Genomic DNA, 19,562 nt, shown 5'->3' on the forward strand with positions numbered 1-19,562 from the left:
GATCATTTGAGGTCAGGAGTTTGAGACCAGCCTGGCCAACATGGTGAAACCCTGTTTCTACTAAAAATACAAAAATTAACCAGGCATGGTGGCAAATGCCTGTAATCCCAGCTACTCGGGAGGCTGAGGCAGGAGAGTTGCTTGAACTCAGGAGGCGAAGGAGGTTGCAGTGGGCAGAGATCATGCCATTCCACTCCAGCCTGGGCAACTGAGCAAGATTCCATCTCAAAAACAATAAAATAAATAAATAAATAAAATTTATTTTTTATTTTTTTATTTTTTAGAACAAGATCTCACTCTGTCACCCAGGCTGGAGTGCAGTGGTGAGATCACAGCTCACTGTAGCCTCAAACTCCTGGGCTCAAGTGATCCTCCCACCTCACCCTCCCAAGTAGCTGGGACTACAGGCGCAAACCGCCATGCCAGGCTAATTTTTTTTTAAATTTTGTGTAAAGACAGGGTCTTGCTATGTTGCCCAGGTTGGTCCCGAACTCCTAGGCTCAAACGATCCTCCTGCCTTGGCCTCCCAAAGTGCTGGGATTACAGGCGTGAGCCATCGTGTCCAGCCACATCGGAGTTCAAATCTGAGCTCTGAACTCCATTCATGCCAAGTTACTTGAGCCCTCCAAGCCTCAGTTTCCTTGTCTGTAAAATGGCGGTAACAATGGTCCCTGCTGTTGGGGTTGCAGTAGAGACTCAGTGAGAGGATTCATGTAGCATGCACTCAGTTAAGTGCCAGCTGTCACTGCCAGCCTATTTCACCACTGTGAACACAGAGCCTCAGAATGGAAAAGCAGCCTGCCCAAGGTCGCACAACTTGCAGGTGGCACAGGCAGGATCTGAATCCAGATCAGATTCTTCCCGCCCTACTTCTGTCACCGTGGAAGGGCCTGGGGGGGCCTGCAGCCAGGAGGTGGCTGGAAAGGGAGGTTCCTTGGAACAACCAGTGGCCCAGGCTTCCTGCAGAGCCGGGGACCCCAGCCCTGGCCAGGGTAAGGGTCACGCCTGCAGCTGGTGTTCCAGGCATCGGAGAGGAACTGCGGCTGCAGGCCTGGCAGCCTTACCGTCGCCAGCATCCTGCCCTTCATGGACACGGCCCCAACATTGTTTTCTGGGCCGTTCCCTGCCCAGAGCCCACACATTCGGGATTTCCGCAGCTTGGCCAGAACTACCTTCGCTTCCTGGAGCAGCTTTCCCCAGGCGGCCGGGGTGGGGGTTGAGCTGGCCCTGGCCCCTGGTAGGGGCAGGCACTGCTCGGAAGGCAGTGGCAGCAGCGCCGTCAACATCCTCTTGACCTGACAGGTCCTTACCCGAGTTCTACCTCCTCAGAAACACAGCGGCCCTCCTCACTCCCCTCTCCTGAGGCCAGGGTAGAAAAGGCCCTACCTCATTTCCACTTTAGGGTAGGCTGGAGTGAGAGCCCGGGTTAAAATCCTAGCCCTACTACAAAGGTGCTGTGACCTGGGCAAGCCTCCCCTTCCCTCTGCCTCACAAGGGATGCTGGGTAGCCTGAGGTGCCTTACGCTGCCCTGACATCAGCTCAGGGATGACCGGAGCCCTGTGCTCTGAGGTCTCTGGGCATAAGCTCCTTGATGACAGGGTCAGTTTCTCTCCCGTGTTCTGCAAGTTTATTGTTATTATTATTATTATTTTTGAGATGGAGTCTTGCTCTGTTGCCCAGACTAGAGTGCAATGGTGTGTTCTCGGCTCACCGCAACCTCTGCCTCCCAGATTCAAGCGATTCTCCTGCCTCAGCCTCCCGAGTAGCTGCAATTACAGGCGTGCACTGCCACGCCCGGCAAATTTTTGTATTTTTAGTAGAAACGGGGTTTCGCCATGTTGGCCAGGCTGGTCTCGAACTCCTGACCTCAGGTGATCCACCCTCCTCGGCTTCCCAAAGTCCTGGGATTACAGGCATGAGCCACCGCGCCCGGCTCCATGTTCTGTATATTTAGAAGGAACCTGTGTGAGTGGCCACCAAACGTTCACTCTGAGCCATGCTGGCGCTGCCTGCAGGTGAGCGTGCCTGCCCAGAGTGGTGTCTCAGTTGTCTCACTGCCCACCCTGGTGCTCCGTCTCCTCTGTGGGCTGGCACCTGCTCCCTGGTAGGGCGAAGCTGAGGGGCACAAGGGAGCGCGGAAGTCAAGCAGCCAGCCCAGCAAACTCGAGCTTCCACCCCTGCCGCCTCTCTGCAGGCAACCACGTGCACTGGGTGTCAAGAAAAAATATACAGGGGCCATATCCCCGATTGTCTTCAGGCTCGGGAAGCCTGCGACTTTGTCCCCTTTCCCCGGCTTCCCAACCTGGTGGCTAAAGGCTTCCAGCAGGTGTCTGCCAACCCCATCCACAGTCATGGGGCTTAATGTGGCACCCAGAGAATGACCGTGGGCTGACAGCCCAGAGCCAGCGGCATCCCCGGTGAGGTCAGTGTCCTGGAATTGGTCAAACAGGATCACCTGGAGGATTCCGTGAGCACAGCCAGCATGACTCACGGGCATGATCAGCCTCACGGGCAGAGGCTGCCAACCTGGGATGGCCACAGCCACCGGCTCACCTTGCAGGGCAACGCACCTTTTAAGGAGAGGGAGCTGGAGCAGCGCCCGGGTCCTGCCTCTGGCCAAGGCCTCTGCCACACTTCTCCACGCCCACCCGGGCAGAGAGGCCAGACCCCCACTGGGTTCAAATTTGGCATCATCACTTTTCAGACATGACCTTGGGCAAGTCGATTTCTCTGAACTGTTTTTTTCACTTACGATACGGAAAGAATACTTGCCTCACAAGAGTGGAATTCGATGAGGTAATGTGTGTAGAAAGTGCGTGGCGAACGGTGCCTTTTAAGGAGCGGCAGTGGTGTCCGGTGGAAAGGGCCAGGGCTCGGGAGTCGAGGCGCCCCAGCATTGCGCTCTGGCCCCACCCTGGGCTCACTGGGTGTCTTTGAAAGAGTTACTCAACCTCCGATCTGCTCCGCTCCCACTGTGTCAAATGAGCTGACACCACCTGCCTTGTTGCCTGTTGTGAGATGAAGATCACACACACGCCACCTTCTAGCAGATGACAGGAGGCAGCGAGGGTGGTTCCTGGGGGTGGGTGTGGAAGGCTGCCTGGCCTTGAATCCCAGCTCAGCCACTCAGGGGCTTTGTGACCTGGGGAAGGCTCCTCAACCTCTCGGGGCAGGTCTCAGGTGGAATCTGAAGGGCAATGCCTTCCCGTGGGGCTGTGCTGAGCTGAGACCCTCAAAACAGTGCCAGGTACCTGGGAGGTGCCTCCTGAGTCTGGGCAGGTCCTGCTCATCTTATCCAGGGCTTTTAGCCTTTGCAGGATGTTCACTCCACCAGCTTCCGTCTCCACTGACGCCAGTTGCTGGTTTTGTCCCCTCCATGTGCCTGTGACAGCCCCCAGGGTCTGGGGTCCTTCAGAGGCCACGGGCCCCTCTCCTCCCTCGGTCTCGGCAGCCTTCCCAAGGCAGTCCTTGGGTGGGCCCCTGGAGAATGCAGACAGTTCTAATAGAACAGGGTGAGCCTCTGAGAACAGAGCAATACCAGCCCCATGGCATCCCTGGGGCCACGGAGTAGGGTGTCAGGATGCCCCTGCTGCCAAGCACCCGATTCACAGGAAGCTGGGGCCTCATCCAGGCAACCCAGCCCTAATGACAGCTTGGCCCTAGGAGCAAGGCAGACGGAAGGAAGGCTTTCTTGACTGGCAAGCCTGGTTCCCTTGGCACACTCCTCTATGGCCAAGGGGAGCTGGGGGCCAAGAGGGGTTGTCTGGTCCCAAGGCCCAGAAGTTCCTGCAGGCACCCATGGGAAGGATAGCCTGATCCCCACAGGGCCAAGCACCTGCTGGGGCAGCCAGGAGCCCTGTCAGTTGGGGAGGCCTCAGAAGGGTCAAGGGGATCAGCTGTGGGAGCCCAGGTTTCAGAGGCAACCTCGTCTGGACAGAAACCCCAGCTCTGCATCCCATGAGCCACAGTGTCTACATCGGGGTAATGGGGACAACAGCCTCTTGCCTTAGGAGGGCACGAGGACTGGCACGTGGCATCCTTAGAATAGCAGCCACTGCTGACAAGCATGTTAGTGAACAGGAAGGGCTGGTTGGAGAGAGTGTTGTGGAGTTAGGGGAGGATGTGGGGACAGTGGACAAGCCCCCCGGGAAAGGGTGACAAGTGCTCTGAGCCCACACAGATGTGACATTACAGATGGTGCAGACCCTTGCTTTATTTGTCTGACTTGTTCACAGTTCAGCCCCCTGCTCAGAAAACCAACGGACCAGCTAAGGAGCGAAGGAGGCACCTTGAGACTTCCGGAGTCGAGGCTCTCCAGGGCTCCCCAGCCCATCAATCATTTTCTGCCCCCACTGCCTGGGAGGCGAAGTGGGAGGCAGCTCCCTGGGGGGTGGGAATGGGCGACTAGAGGGGATTTCAGTGTGGGACCCAGGGTCTGCTCTTCACAGTAGGAGGTGGAAGGGATGACTAAGTTCTTTATCACAGACCTACAAAAAATGAGATAATTAGATATTACTTTCACTAGTTTGGGCTTTTTTCTTTTTCTTTTTACGAAACAGCAGCTAGAAAGAGAAATGTAGGTGGCAGACGAGCCAGGCACGAGGTTTCAGATTGGAAGGGACCAGAGATGAGGACCAAGGTGTGGCTGCCTGACTAGGAACGCTGTGGGCTGGCCCAGGCTCTCGCCACGCATCCTGGGAGAACTGCCATAGGCCCTAGAGGGAGGGATGAAAGGCGTGTGGGAGGGAAGACAGCGGTCCCGGATCAGCAGCAGCACCACCATCCTCTGATGACCCCTGGGCAGTCCGCCAGCTCGGAAGCACTCAGGGCTGGAGCCTGGGCTCTAAGCATAGGCCCCAGGAGCCAGACAGGAGGGAGGTGGCAGGAAGGGCTGGCATGTAAGGGCTGAGTTCTATTGGGGTCCCACGCGGGCAAGGGAACCAGGACTCATCCCTGCTTGTCAGCCAATCAGCTTCTTCAGGAAGGCCTCCAACTGATCCTCATCCTTGATGCCCACAAACTTGTCCACCACATCCCCATTCTTCATGGCCAGTACAGTGGGCACCGCCGACACCTGGGTGGAGAGGACAAGGGGGTCCAAGTGAATTGGGAGTGAACACTTCTCAACTGCCACTCCTGAGCCTTTGTGGGGAAGGCTGGTGGCTTATCCAGGGCACTGACTTCCCAAAGCCATGGGCAGGCCTAGAGGAACGTGGCTCTTCCCTCGGTGCAGGGGTACTGCAGGGCCCGGGGGCCACCCGCTGAAGAAACTTCTTCCATTGCGGGCTCCCAACAGTACCCTTCCTCCCTTAACCACAAGACTGACTCACTGGCCCAGTGGTTTTGCTGGAATGACAGGAGAGATGAAAATAACCCTTGCAGCTGCAGGCCAGGGCTGGGGGCAGGGAGGAGCTCAGGGGAAGCCTGGCCCAGGAGGAGACAGAAGCTGGGGGACAGTTCAAGTCCTGGCTTTGCACTCACTAGCAAGGGGGCCTTGGCCGGGTCACAGCACCTTTCTGAGCCTCAGTGTCCTTTTCCATAAAATGGGGGTAATGTCTACCTTTAGGGTTTGGGACGAACATTAAAGATTCAAGTATAGGCTGGGCACAGTGGCTTATATCTATAATCTCAGCCCTCTGGGAGACTGAGGCTGGAGGATTGCTTGAGTTCAAGAGTTCCAGACCAGCTTGGGCAATATAGTGAGACCGTTTGTTTACTAAACCCCCCCAAAATATTAGCCAGGCATGGTGGTACATGCCTGTACTCCCATACTCGGGAGGCTGAGGCAGGAGGATCGCTTGAGCCTGGGAGACTGAGGCTTCAGTGAGCTGTGATTGTGCCACTGCACTCCAGCCTGGGTGACAGAGACCCTGCCTCAAAAAAAAAAAAAAAAAAAAAAGATTTGAGTATAAAGCAGAGCTCAGGCTGGGCGCAGTGGCTCACACCTGTAATCCCAGCATTTTGGGAGGCTGAGGTGGGCAGATCATTTGAGGTCAGGAGTTTGAGACCAGCCTGGCCAACATGGTGAAACCCTGTCTCTACTGAAAATACAAAAATTAGTTGGGCATGGTGGCAGGCACCTGTAATCCCACCTACTTGGGAAGCTGAGGTGAGAGAATTGCTTGAACCTGGGAGGTGGAGGCTGGAGTCAGTGGAGATTGCACCACTGCACTCCAGCCTGGGTGACACAGTGAGACTCCGTCTCATAAATAAATAAATAAATAAATAAAGCAGAGCTCAGGTTCTGGCGGACGCAATCCGGCTCCTACCAGCCAGGTGAGCTGGGGCACGCCCCTCAGTCACTAAGCCTCAGTGTTCTCAGATGCAGGATGGAGATACTAAGGGCACTGCCATTAGAGGGCATGAAAGCTGAATGAAATAACGCAAGTAAAGGCTCAGCACAGCGCCCAGCAAATAAGCTTAGGAACCTGGCATTGTGCCTGGCATACAGTGGGCATTCAAAAAAGAGTGGCTACAGAGGGCACGAGGAAAAGTCCAACACAGGCCCCACGAGAGCACATTAGCTTGCTGCCGTGATGAGTGACAGGGTCCAGAAACTCAGGGACTTCTACTGGACAGCATGAAAGGAGAGGCTTGGCCATACACAACCTGACGCTTATTAGCAGGTTGCAGGCAGATGGCAAGGACAACATTCTTGGTCTGTGAAGCATTTACTCAGTTCCCTCAGGGACCTGCATAGGTTACGTGGAACGCAGATGAGGCTGTGGCCCACCAGACTGGCATCGTGAGGTCTCTGCTGCCTGGGATCCCTGCCTGGCATTTGTGGGCATTTGAGAAAACCATTTAAACAGAACAAGATAGGCCGGTCGCTGTGGCTCACGCCTGTAATCCTAGCATTTTGGGAAGCCAAAGCGGGCAGATCACTTGAGGTCAGGAGTTCGAGACCAGCCTGACCAACATGGTGAAACCCCGTCTCTACTAAAAATACAAAAATTAGCTGGGCGTGGTGGGGCATGCCTATAGTCCCAGCTACTTGGGAGGCTGAGGCAGGAGAATCGCTTGAACCCGGGAGGCAGAGGTTGCACTGAGCTGAGATTGTGCCATTGCATTCCAGCCTGGGCGACAGAGCAAGACTCTGTTCCCCCCCTCAAAATAAATAAATAAAAATAAACAGAACAAGATAAACACAGACTTTTCTTACATACAAATTAAACTACAAAGTAAGAGCAGAGATTCACACAAACATACCAGGTCTTCACATATCCCAGTGCTGCCCTGCCATGGCCCATCTTGGAAGCCAGTAAGATTTAGAATGTTCAAAAACCATGCACATGGTAGTTAGGAAAGGCACGCAGGCCAGACCATCCCGCCCTCACCCACTAACTTTACGTGGCAGGCCCTGCACCCCACTCCTCATGGACACTTTGGGGACAAACACAGCAGGTCACAGGACACAGTCCTTGTCCTTGTTAGTGCCTCAGGCCCCTTCAAAGGCTGTCCCTGGGCTGATGTGGGTGGCAAACCCTGTCTCCAGGCAGAGCAGGGCCCGAAAGAGTTTGCTCCAGGAAGCGCCTGAAGCCACCAGGGCCTTCCCAGGCATTCTTTGGTGCCCTCTAGTGGTCTGCAAGGGCAGCTGGAGCGCCTCAAAGCCGGAGCCTCTTGGCAGAAGCAGAGAGCTCAGCCACTGGCTCCCAGCTGCACACTGTCCTATTCCTTTAATTAAAATAAATGTTTTATGCCACTGTATAAGAAGTGGCCTAACTTTTTTCACGGCAAGACTCTAAGTTCACTGAAGAGGCTCAGAGAGTGGACTTAGCGTTCCTTAAGAACTCCAGACAGGGACAAGCACAGTGGCTCACACCTGTAATCCCAAGCACTTTGGGAGGCCAAGGCAGGAGGACTGCTTGAGGTCAGGAATTCATGACCAGCCTGGGCAACATAGCAAGACGTCGTCTCCATAAAAATATTAAAAAAAAAAAAAAAAAAGAACTCCAGATGAAGGGCATAATGATCTCACTCATGTAAACCTCCACACATGCTTGAACACGCACAGGCCCTGCTGGTGTCAGGTAGACAGCAGATGTGCTATCAGTGGAGGTCTGGTCATTACTGATCAAGGGGATATTTTGAAGTTGAGCTTAAACACACACACGCATACACACATACACACATACACACACACACACACACACACACTCCCCACACTAGGGGCTCACAGGAAACCTGAGCTGGAATGGGACTTCCCTCGACCCTGAGGAGGCGGCTGAAGCTCTGCTGCTCCTGTGTCTGGCTCACACATCAGGAGGTGCCGGTGCCTGTAAACACTGCCTTACATGGAAGTGCACAGGGCCTTGGCACATTCTTCTGGAATGTTTTGAGTGTGAAAGAGGCAATGACTGAGCCAACTGAGGGGCTGAGGAAAAGATACGCTACGACGTGTTGCCTGTCCTGTTCCGTGAAGCCACTTGGAACCTCCTATCCTTGGATAAAGACCCTCTGAACTCGGCAGGAGTGGGGAAGTGTGTACGTGTGCGCAGTCTCTTTCTGCTAACCCGCAGCTCGCCTGCACCGCCACTGAGCTCCGTGTCCTGGTATGTCTTCTCCTGTCTCACCCCGATGGCATCCATCTGTTAACTCAGCTAAGGGCCTACCAAGGGAAAGGCACAGTGCTGGGTGCTGCGGGATGTTGCAACCTCCTCCTCGGCTCATTGCAGAGTTAAAAGGAAAAGATCGCTGTCACATGCTGGGTGCTTTTTCGTGTCAGGAATGATATAAACACCTCTATACACTATCTCACACTCTCCTGGCTGTGGGCAGGATCATTTTAACAATGAGAATACTGAGGCTCAAAGGGTGAGCAACTGTTCCAAAATGATGTGGTGTAGGCCAGCCGCGGCAGCTCCTGCCTGTAATCCCAGCACTTTGGGAGGCCGAGGAAGGCGGATCATCTGAGGTCAGGAATTCGAGACAAGGCCGGCCAACGTGGTGAAACCTCGTCTCTACCAAAAATACGAAAATTAGGCCGACCGTGGTGGCTCACGCCTGTAATTCCAGCACTTTGGGAGGCTGAGGCAGGAGAACTGCTTGAACGCGGGAGGCGGAGGTTGCAGTAAGCCGAGATTGTGCCACTTCACTCCACCTGGGTGAAAGAGCGAGTCTCCCTCTAAAAAAAAAAAAAGCTGGGATCTGAAACAAGATCTGTTTGACTTTGCAGTCCAGGGGATCAAACTCTGTTGTGCTTCTGCCCAGCAGCAAAGAGAGAGACATCTACTGAGTCCCAGCAGGGGGAAGAACGTGGGGACGCATTAAAGGATTTCATGCTTCAAATGCAAAATGCCAAGTGCTTTGTAAAAGCTTTTAGATATGAGAGGGTTCTTGGAAAAACGATTATTGAAAAAATCAACTACATAACATTCTGGCAAAATTAGGTAGATAGTGAAAAGATCAAGAGTTGCCAGGGCTGGAGGGAGGAGGAAGGAGAGATGAACAGGCAGAGGAGAGAGGACATGGAGGCAGTGAAATGACTCTGGATGATGCTAGAATGTGGACACCGGCTATGACACATTTGTCCAAACCCACAGAAGGCACAACACCAAGAGTGATCCCCGATGTAAACTTCTGGCTTTGGGGGATAATGATGTCTGTGTAGGTTCATAAGTTGTGACAAATGGACCACCCTGGTATGGGCTGTTGATAGTGTGGGAGGCTGGGCATGCGGGAGGACAGGGGACTTATGAGAAGTCTCTGTACCTTCCCCTTCCTCTCAATTTTGCCATGATCCTAAAACTGCCCTAAAAACATAAAATCCTCAAAAAGAACAACAACAAAAAATGAGATCAGTGACTGCTGGGGGGTTAAGGGGGTGAGGGGCAGGAAGGAGAGGTGAACTGCTGGAAAACAGGGGAACCGAGGGCGGTGGAACGATTCTGTATGGCGCTGGAATGGTGGACACATGCCATTATACATTTATCCATGAACTTTCTCACTGGCAAGCAGTCTGTGCTGAGAGCGGCAGATGAGACATGGCCTTCCAAAGAGCAGTTCCTCCCCACAGAAAGTCAGTCTGGGGCCTTCACAACCAGAAAGTCAGTCTGGGGCCTTCAGAACCAGAAAGTCAGTACGGGGCCTTCAGAATGAAAAAGTCAGTATGGGGCCTTCAGAACATTGGCTTCTCTCCATGTTGGCTCAGGACACCCAGCCTTGGCATCACCTGGGAGCTTGTTAGAAATGCAGTCTTGGTGGCCGGGTGCAGTGGCTCATGCCTGTAATGCCAGCACTCTGGGAGGCCGAGGTGGGCGAATCACTTGAGGTGAGGAGTTTGAGACCAATCTGGTCAACATGGTGAAACCCCATCTCTACTAAAAATACAAAAATTAGGCCAGGCGTAGTGGCTCACGCCCGCAATCCTAGCACTTTGGGAGGCCGAGGCGGGCTGATCACCTGATGTCAGGAGTTTGAGACCAGCCTGGCAAACATGGTAAAACCTTGTCTCTATTAAAACTACAAAAATTAGCTGGGTGTGGTCGTGGGCACCTGTAATCCCAGCTACTCGGGAGGCTGAGGCAGGAGAATCGCTTGAACCTGAGAAGCGGAGGTTGCAGTGAACCGAGATTGTGCCATTGCACTCCAGCCTGGGTGACAGAGCGAGACTCCATCTCAAAAAAGAAAAAGGATTTTAGGCCTTAAAGAAAGCCATCATGGGGGGCACTGTAGTTCTCTCAGAGGAAACTTCTTCCTCAGGCTCTCTTCAGAAAGAAAAGAGGAAGGAAGGAAAGAAGGAAGGGAGGGAGAGAGGGAGGGGATCAGGAAGAACCCCGGCCGGAGCTTCCTAAACGCTGCAATGATGTCAGACCAGGGTTTGGCTAAACAACACGGCTGAGACCAAGTGATGTGGGCCCAGCAGCCTTGAGGCCTTTCTGTGTGACAGCACAGTCCCCAGGCAGTGGACAGGGCGGGAGCGGTGGGTGTGGGGTGAGATTGAGAGGATTCCACAGGAGGCATCTCCCTCTCACTTCCCAGGCTTCACCGCAGGCCTTCAGTGCCCACTCCCGCAACAGCCTCCCGGGGACGGTCCTCGGCATTCCTGCCACCCCACGAGACACTGGCGCAGGGCCTGTGGGCTTCTTTGCATCTGCAGTAGTTACCATAGTCCCTGCACATGGCTGGCCCTCAGGGGGTGTCTGCTGAAGAGTTATGAATACATTGGCTGAGGCTGAAGCTGTAGTGTCTGGCAGAGCCAGGAGGCCTGAGACATCTGAAGCCCACGTGTGACCTGTGGGAGGCCCTAGGAGCCCCAGCCCGGGCTCTCACCCGAGGCATAGCCAGGCAGGGGAAAGCCAGGGGCGTCCAAATGGGCAGACAGATGCCTCCCTCACTGAGCAAACAGTGGCCAAACTTTTTGAAAAAGTGACTCACCCCTCCCCCAGCCCCTGTAAACAGCCCTCAGTTCCTAACTCCCAAGGCAGGCCTGCTCCAGTGGTCACCTGCAGTGGCCACCACGTTTGTCTGCCTGGTCTCCATCTCCCCTGCTTCTGGTCATTGCAGACTGATGTTCCTTTGGGTAATCACTCCCCACTCCCTGCGTAGCTCAAGGGGCGGCCAGCCTGTTCTCACCCCGCTCCCAACCACCCATTTCTTGCCGCAGGGGACTGGTTCAGGGATGGGGGCCTCTATCTGAGCTGGTCTAGTAAGAGTGAAACCTGGACTTGTATACTCTGAGGAATACAGCGGCCTCTTTCATTCACTTGTTACCTGGAGGAGGAAGGAGGGAGGGGTGAAGGCTCACTCCAGCCAGGTTAAGATATTTCAAGAAAATCAGATATCGAGATTTTCACATGAAATCTGAGTTTCGAATATCAGCATCTGGTTCCTATTACTTTAAAATACTTCGAGTGCCAGACTAAAAGTGTCTGTGAGCCAGGTTGGGCCCAGAGGCTGCCAGGAGCGCCCTCGGCTCTGTAACAGCACTACCTTCAGCATGGCTATCCAGAGACCCTCCCAATCCGGCTGCAGTCTGCTTTCCCCAGCTCCGTAGTCGGCCCTTCACTCTGGCCACCCAGACAAAGTGGGCCTCTCCCCTTTCTCCAGGTAGTGGTCTCCAAGGCCCAGAGGAAGCCCCCAACCCAGACACTTCCAGGCACCTGGCCCCTGCTGGTCTGTAAGCAACCCAGGCTCATCAGACCTCAGGGCTTTTGCTTTGCCTGAATGGTTCTTCCAAAGACCCACATGCTTCAGTCACTCCCTTCCTGTTTTTGCTCAAAGGTCAGCTTCTCAGGGAGATCCACCCTAGCCCACCCTTTAAAAAAGAAACCCGCCAGGCGCGGTGCTTATGCCTGTAATTCCAGCACTTTGGGAGGCCAAGGTAGGTGGGTCACCCGAGCTCAGGAGATCAAGACCAGCCTGGCTAACATGGTGAAACCTCATTTCTACTAAAAATACAAAAAATTAGCCGGGCGTGGTGGCGCGTGCCTGTAATCTCAGCTACTCTGGAGGCTGGGACAGGAGAACTGCTTGAACCCGGGAGGAAGAGGTTGCAGTGAGCCGAGATTGTGCCACTGCACTCCAGCTTGAGCAACAAGAGCAAAACTCCGTCTCGAAAAAACAGAAACCCTGCCTCATACGCAGTACTCCCATCCTCTCTTCCTGATGTATTTTTCTCCATTGAACTTATTATCTAAAACAGGGGTCAGTAAACTATAGTTCACAGGCCCAATACAGCCTACTGCTTGTTTTTGTAAATAAAGTTTTATTGTAACACAGCCATGCCCATTTGTTTGTATAGTGTCTATGGCTGCTTTCGGCTATGAGCACAGCTGAATGGTTGTAGCAGAGACCACTGCCCTGCAATGCTTCCAATACCAACCAGTCCTTTAGAGAAAAAGTTTGCTGACCCTTGATTTAAAATACTAGAATGTAGACTTCATGGAGGCAGAGATTTTGTCAGTTTTGTTCACTGCCTTATCCTCAACACCAAGTAACACTACCTAGCACTTGAGGGACTCTCAAATATCTGCTGAATAAACAGACAAACCAACCAACCAAGTGAGACGACTCCATGTCTTTGTGCACGCTGTTTCCTCAGCCCTTCCTCCTCCTCTGCGCATCCTTCATGGCTCAGCTCAGAGGTTCTCTCCAACGTGAAGCATTCCCTGTCCCCTCCAGCTCCCCCACAAGCAAACAGTCCCTTCTTCCTTTATGCGCCTCTTCTTTTAGCACTTCTATATTGAGATGATCTTTCTACCTGCTGTTCTCTCCTGCTAGACTAGGAGATCTTGCTTGGAGACAAGATCTCATCTTGTGTCAGAATCACAAATGCTTGGCACATCGAGCTCCCAAATGACTGCTCACTGAACATGTGGGTAGATGAATAAAGGAATGCACCAATGTCTGAGACTAAGTGAATGACCTGGTGTTTCTGGGTCATACGATCTACTTCCTAAAGGTGGTGAAGAGAGACAGGTGGCTCAGAGGATCAAGAACCACCTCTGCAAAGTGCTCCGAGCTCTTAAAAGCTCTCAAAAAACCGGCTGGGCGCAGTGGCTCACGCCTGTAATCCCAGCACTTTGGGAGGCCAAGGTGGGTGGATCATAAGGTCAGGAGTTCCAGACCAGTCTGGCCAACATGGTGATACCCTGTCTCTACTAAAAATACAAAAAATTAGCTGGGCATGGTGGTGTGCGCCTGTAGTCCCAGCTACTTGGGAGGCTGAGGCAGGAGAATCGCGTGAATCCGGGAGGCAGAGGTTGCAATGAGCCGAGATCATGCCATTGCACTCTAGCCCAGGTGACAGTGAGAGACTCTGTCTCAAAAAAAAAAAAAAAAAAAAAAGCTCTGGAAAAACCAAGACACCTTGCTTACTGGCTATCTGTGCTCCCCAAGATACCTCCTACACCAGCTATCCCTGGGCCTAACACCTCCTATACTGGCTGCCCTGTGGCAACTCCCTGTCAATCCATACCTCATACTCAATGGCGAGGTCTGTGTGGTCATCAATATCCACCTTGGCCATCACCACCTTCCCGTGCTGCTTGGCCACCATCTTCTCTAACCTCGGCCCCAGGATCTTGCAGGGTCCACACCACCTCAAAAGGCGAGAAAGGAAGCATCCAGTCAGTCAAAAGAGCGCTCAGCATCCCCTACTGGCTTCCCAGACCTGCACCTTTCCAAGGAATCTTTTGCCCTTATTATCTCTGTTTACCATGTTTAAAAATTAACACACCAAATGGTAATGCCAGGAGATTCTGCACATGGGAAATCTTCACAGATCCCAGACTTTTAAAATACAGGCCTCATCAGAAGACTTATAATAAAAGTGACTCATTTCAGTATATCTCAGATAAATATACTGTCATATAAAAGGATATGGGATTGGAAGTTAAAAGGTTCAAACAGAGGCTCCTCACCAACCAGCCGATTATTCTGGGGCCCTAGTTTCTTTTTTTTTTTTTTTTTTTTTTTTTGAGACGGAGTCTCGCTCTATCCCCCAGGCTGGAGTGCAGTGGCGCGATCTAGGCTCACTGCAAGCTCCGCCTCCCTGGTTTACGCCATTCTCCTGCCTCAGCTTCCTGAGTAGCTGGGACTACAGGCGCCTGCCAACACGCCCGGCTAATTTTTTGTATTTTTTAGTAGAGACGGGGTTTCACCGTGTTAGCCAGGATGGTCTCGATCTCCTGACCTCATGATCCGCCTGTCTCGGCCTCCCAAAGTGCTGGGATTACAGGCATGAGCCACCGCGCCCGGCCTGGGCCCTAGTTTCTTCATCTGAAAAAGAGAGATTATGGCTCTCAAAGCTATTAGGAGAGATCAACTAAGGCAATGTGGGTAAACATGCATTGGAAGCTGTGGGGATATTTCAAACACCACGTGGACTCAGAACTAAAAGGAGGGGAACCAATGGCCTGGAGCGTCTACAACGCACCAGTCCCTGGCTCACTTTCTCTGCTTTTACCAAACACACCCCTCAACTCTGCAAAGAGAACACAACTTCCAAAGAAACTGAAGCCCATACGAGTTAAGAAACCTGTGCAAGATTAGAGAAGCACAGCTGGGATCGATCACAACCCAAAGCTGTGTTGAAAGTGTTTTCTTTGGCCGGGTGCGGTGACCCACGCCTATAATTCCAGTACTTTGGGAGGCCGAGGCAGGCGGATCACCTGAGGTCAGGAGTTCAAGATCAGCCTGGCCAACATGGTAAAACCTCGTCTCTACTAAAAATACAAAGATTAGCCAGGAGTGGTGGTGTGCGCCTGTAATCCCAGCTTCTAGGAAGGCTGAGGCAGGAGAATCACTTTAACCTGGGAGGCAGAGGTTGAAGTGAGCTGAGATTGTGCCACTGCACTCCAGCCTGGGCGACAGAGACTCTGTCTCAAAAAAAAAGAGAAAGTGTTTTATTTCACCCACAGGCTACTCTGATCCCACAGCCCCTGAGTTGACCACTATCACTGCCCTGATCATAGGCATTCCCCTCTCGCTGGGGAAGCTCATCCAGGACAGGCCTGGTGCTGTCATCTCTATGTATGTGGCACCAAGGAAAGTGCCTGGCACTGAATGAACAACTCACACCACCCCACTTCCTTACTGAACAAAATGAGGCATTATCCCATTTATTGTTCATTTCGGAAGCCCTCTCTGGAATGCTCACTACACCAGGAGGCCAAGACAGTTCCACCTTTCACAAACCCCTGGCTGACAACTCCTATTTTATTCTGAGCACTTACTTATTTATTTTTGAGATGGAGTCTCACTCTGTTGCCCAGGCTGGAGTGCAATGGCGCGATCTCAGCTCACTGCAACTTCCGCCTCCTGGGTTCAAGCAATTCTCCTGCCTCAGCCTCCTGAGTAGCAGGTGTGGTAGTGCACACGGCACCCAGCCAGGCCTGACGGTTTTAAATGCTGAAAAATAGGCCGGGCGTAATGGCTCACACCTGTAATCCTAGCACTTTGGGAGGCCAAGGCGGGAGAGAATCATCTGTGGTCAGGAGTTTGAGAGACCAGCCAGGCCAATATGGTGAAACCCCGTCTCTACTAAAAATACAAAAAAATTATCTGGGTGGTAGTCCCAACTACTTGGGAGGCTGAGGCAGGAAAATTGTTTTAACTCGGGAGATGGAGGTTGCAGTGAGCTGATTGAGCCACTGCAGTCCAGCATGGGTGACAGAATGAGACTCCGTCTCAAAAACAAAAAAGGAAAAAAAAACCCTCAGGCCTGGCGCAGTGGTTCATGCCTGTAATCCTAGCACTTTGGGAGGCCAAGGTGGGAGGATTGCTTGAGATCAGGAGGTAGAGACTGCAGTGAGCCGTGATCGCACCACTGCACTCTACATTCTAGCCTGGGTGACAGGGTGAGACCTTGTTTCTAAAAGAAGAAAAACAAAAACAACTCATAACACTGAAAAACCCAGTGTGCAAGACCTTATCTCCTATTACAAGTGAAGAAAGGGAGCACAAAGATATCAAGTGGCCTGCCCAAGGCCACAGGGTGAGTCAGAGAAACAACTGGAAAGCCAGCGAAACAATCTGTCAGAGACCTGACTAGAAGGCCCTTCAATTTCTTTTTTTTTTTTTTGAGATGGAGTTTCCCTCTGTCACCCAGGCTGGAGTGCAATGGCGCGATCTCAGCTCACTGCAACCTCCACCTCCCAGGTTCAAGCGATTCTCCTGCCTCAGCCTCTTGGGTAGCTGGGATTACAGGTGCCCGCCACCACGCCCGATTAATTTTTGTATTTTTGGTAGAGATGGGGTTTCACTATGTTGGCTGGGCAGGTCTCAAACTCCTGACCTCAGGTAATCCACCTGCCTCAGCCTCCGAAAGTGCTGGGATTACAGGTGTGAGCCACTGCGTCCGACCTGAAGGCCCCTGAATTTTTAACTTATGCTACACTGGTTTCTCCCAGGATGCCTCATTCACAGGGCTTTGTCCAGCTTTTGTGTAGTTGGGTGTCTAGCCAGGCCCCAAAGGTCTAGAAATCAAAAGGCCCAGGCTAAAATTCGGAAGGCCAGAGGGACTTAAATATCTCTAAAGCAAACTCAGACAGCACTGAAAGGAAACTCCTTCCTATGCCCTGTATGCTTGGGCACCACGGTAGTGACACCGATAACTTTTTTTTTTTTTTTGAGACAGAATTTCACTCTTTTTGCCCAGGCTGGAGTGCAATGGCGCGATCTTCAGCTCACTACAACCACCACCTCTTAGGTTCAAGTGATTCTCCTGCCTCAGCCTCCCTAGTAGCTGGGATTACAGGCACACACCACCACGCCCAGCTAATTTTGTATTTTTAATAGAGACAGGGTATCACCATGTTGGCCAGACTGGTCTTGAACTCCTGACCTCAGGTGATCTGCCCGCCTTGGCCTCCCAAAGTGCTGGGATTACAGGCATGAGCCACCGCACCCGGCCGACACTGATAACTTTTTGCCAGCCCTTCTTGCAGTTTTCATGGCAAGATGTTAACATCAGTTTATCTGCAGGGCCAGGAACTGGTATACACCAAAAGCAAGGTGACAGTCATATTTTTCCAACTCTGGTCCATGCTGAAGATGACGCTGAGCTTTCTGGGGATTGAGAAACAGAAAATGTGTTTCCCAGCACTAACAGTCAGCTTTGCAGACTGTTCACTTGTCTGTCTTCCACCAGACTGCATTCCCCTTGAGGGCAGGGACTGGGCCTTACCAGTCTGTATATTGAGTCTACATATGAGCAGCATAGAACATGGCCGTGGGACACAGCAGGCATTCAATAAATACTTGAACAAGTAGGACCCTAGTCTTCTGTGGACCCCCAATACTCACTGTGCATGGAAATCCACAACCACTGGTGTCTCACTGTTCACCACTCGGTCTTGAAAGTCAGGTCCATCCTGGATATTAAAGGTTGTCAAGGAGATCCTCGTGGTGTATATTGTCCGGGCTGGGTTGGGTGTTACAGTCAGGCCACCAGGACTGCATTGTGGGGTCTGCAGGGCTCTGGAAGTGAGGGGTGGCCACTGACCCTGAGAGGGCTTCCTGGAGATGACAGAGGCCAGGAACCTCCTCAGAAGAAGTCGCTGAGCCATCTGTGAGGGAAAGAGGCAGAAGAACTGGGGCACACAAAAGGAAGTCGACACACTAGAAAAAGAAAGAGATTTGGGGAGTACTCGGGGCTCAGGAAGAGGCAGAGTTGGAAGCAAAAATGCAAGGAAATAATATGTAAGATTTGTAGCGTGGAAGTGAGGAAGCAATGAGAATCAAAGGGAAGGAATAGCTAGGCAAACCAGAAGGACAGGAAAACTGGCTTCACAACCAAAAAGAAATTGGGATTTAGATTACAACGGAAGAATGAGAGGAAGAAACCAACAGATTTAATAATGTATGTAAGGACCAAGTACCTTACACACATTATTGGTCTTCCTACAGCAACTTTGAGGAAGTTGCTATTGTACTGCCCACACTGCAAATAAGGGAAGGAATCCGAGGCTCAAGTAAGTTAAGTGACATGCCCAAAGTAACCCCGCTATTAAATGACAGCCAACACTGGAACCCAGGGTCGTCTGAAAAGATGAAACCCAACAATTCAAGGAGGAACTAAGAGTGTGAGAGGAACCAAAAACGAAGAGACATGTACTGGAGGGAACCAATAAAGAAGGGACATGTGTGGAGGGAACTGGGAAAAATCGGACACCACCAGGGACCCTGGCTCTCCGGCGAGCTAGATCCCCCCGCCCGCCCGGCCGCCAGCCTGCGCAGGAACGCGCTCGCGGCATGCCTCAGCCGCGACACCACCTCGAGCCACCCCCACAGGGCTCCTACCTCCCTGCAATGCGAGCGGAGGGATGCACAGCCTAGCCCTCCCTGCCTGTCAAGGGCACGCCTGTCGTCACTTCCTCGGGGGGGGGGGACGTACATAACGTCACTTCCGGGGACAGGCAGCGGAAGAGCGTCCCTCTCCAGTTCTTTCTTTTTTTTTTTGAGCCAGAGTCTCGCTCTGTTGCCAGGCTGGGGTGCAGTGGCGCGATCTCGGCTCACGGCAACCTCCGCCTTCCGGGTTCAAGCGATTCTCATGCCTCAGCCTCCCGACTAGAGGCGCGCGCTACCACGCCCAGCTAATTTTTTTATTTTTAATAGAGACGGGGTTTCACCATGTTGGCCAGGACGGTCTCGATCTTTTGACCTCGTGATCCGCCCGCCTCGGCTTCCCAGAGTGTTGTGATTACGGGCGTGAGCCACAGCGCCCAACCTGTCCCTCTCCAATTTGAGGGGCGTCTGGGATTTTCCGCCAATGGGAATGGCGGGCTGAGGCACAGTTGAAGGGGCGGGGCCTCAGCTAGGGACCGGAAGCAATGGGCAGGCCGTCGGGGAACGGATTGGAAGAGGCGGGCAGGCCCTGGTCTGGGCGAAGGCGGGGGCGGGGCGGAAACGGAAGGGGTGGGCAGGCCCTAGAGGAGGGACCGGAAGAGGAGGTGATGGAGCAGGGGTAGCAATGGAGGGTACTTAAGGGAGAAAAGGCAGTTGAGAAGTCCCCGTGGTTTTGGATTTTGCAAACTCTTGTTGCTTTATTTTATTTACATATATTTATTTATTAATGACAGAGTCTCGCTCTGTCTCCCCGGCTCGAGTGCAGTGGCGC

The 19,562-nt window shown here is 52.7% G+C and overlaps 1 protein-coding gene across 2 annotated transcripts; it reads right to left on the minus strand.

Moving 5' to 3' along the window:
• Positions 1–4,184: 4,184 nt before the first annotated feature.
• Positions 4,185–19,331, minus strand: TXN2 (thioredoxin 2). 2 transcript variants are annotated; one of them, XM_055374544.2, is made up of 4 exons: positions 18,746–19,331; positions 17,750–18,012; positions 13,920–14,043; positions 4,185–5,075 (listed from the first exon to the last, which is right to left on the minus strand). In XM_055374544.2, exons 1-4 carry the CDS (start codon positions 18,839–18,841, stop codon positions 4,962–4,964), a joined length of 597 nt encoding a protein of 198 aa, XP_055230519.1. In that variant the 5' UTR covers positions 18,842–19,331; the 3' UTR covers positions 4,185–4,961. The 2 variants fall into 2 exon arrangements, with proteins under 2 accessions (XP_055230519.1, XP_004063455.1); XM_004063407.5 differs by having other exon boundaries at positions 18,325–18,751.
• Between the last annotated feature and the right edge of the window lie 231 nt (positions 19,332–19,562).

The sequence above is a fragment of the Gorilla gorilla genome, chromosome 23 (assembly GCF_029281585.2).
Source record: "Gorilla gorilla gorilla isolate KB3781 chromosome 23, NHGRI_mGorGor1-v2.1_pri, whole genome shotgun sequence".
In the NCBI taxonomy this organism is placed as follows: Eukaryota; Metazoa; Chordata; class Mammalia; order Primates; family Hominidae; genus Gorilla; species Gorilla gorilla.

What these genes read in the sequence shown, in the direction of transcription:
- TXN2 (XM_055374544.2), bottom strand. Translation starts at nt 18,841, where the DNA reads ATGTACGTCCCCCCCCCCCGAGGAAGTGACGACAGGCGTGCCCTTGAC. An exon ending in GTTGTGGATTTCCATGCACA is followed by an intron (nt 14,044 to 17,749) that starts GTGAGTATTGGG and finishes TCGCCTTTTGAG; the next exon opens with GTGGTGTGGACCCTGCAAGA. An exon ending in ACCTCGCCATTGAGTATGAG is followed by an intron (nt 5,076 to 13,919) that starts GTATGGATTGAC and finishes CTCTCCACCCAG; the next exon opens with GTGTCGGCGGTGCCCACTGT.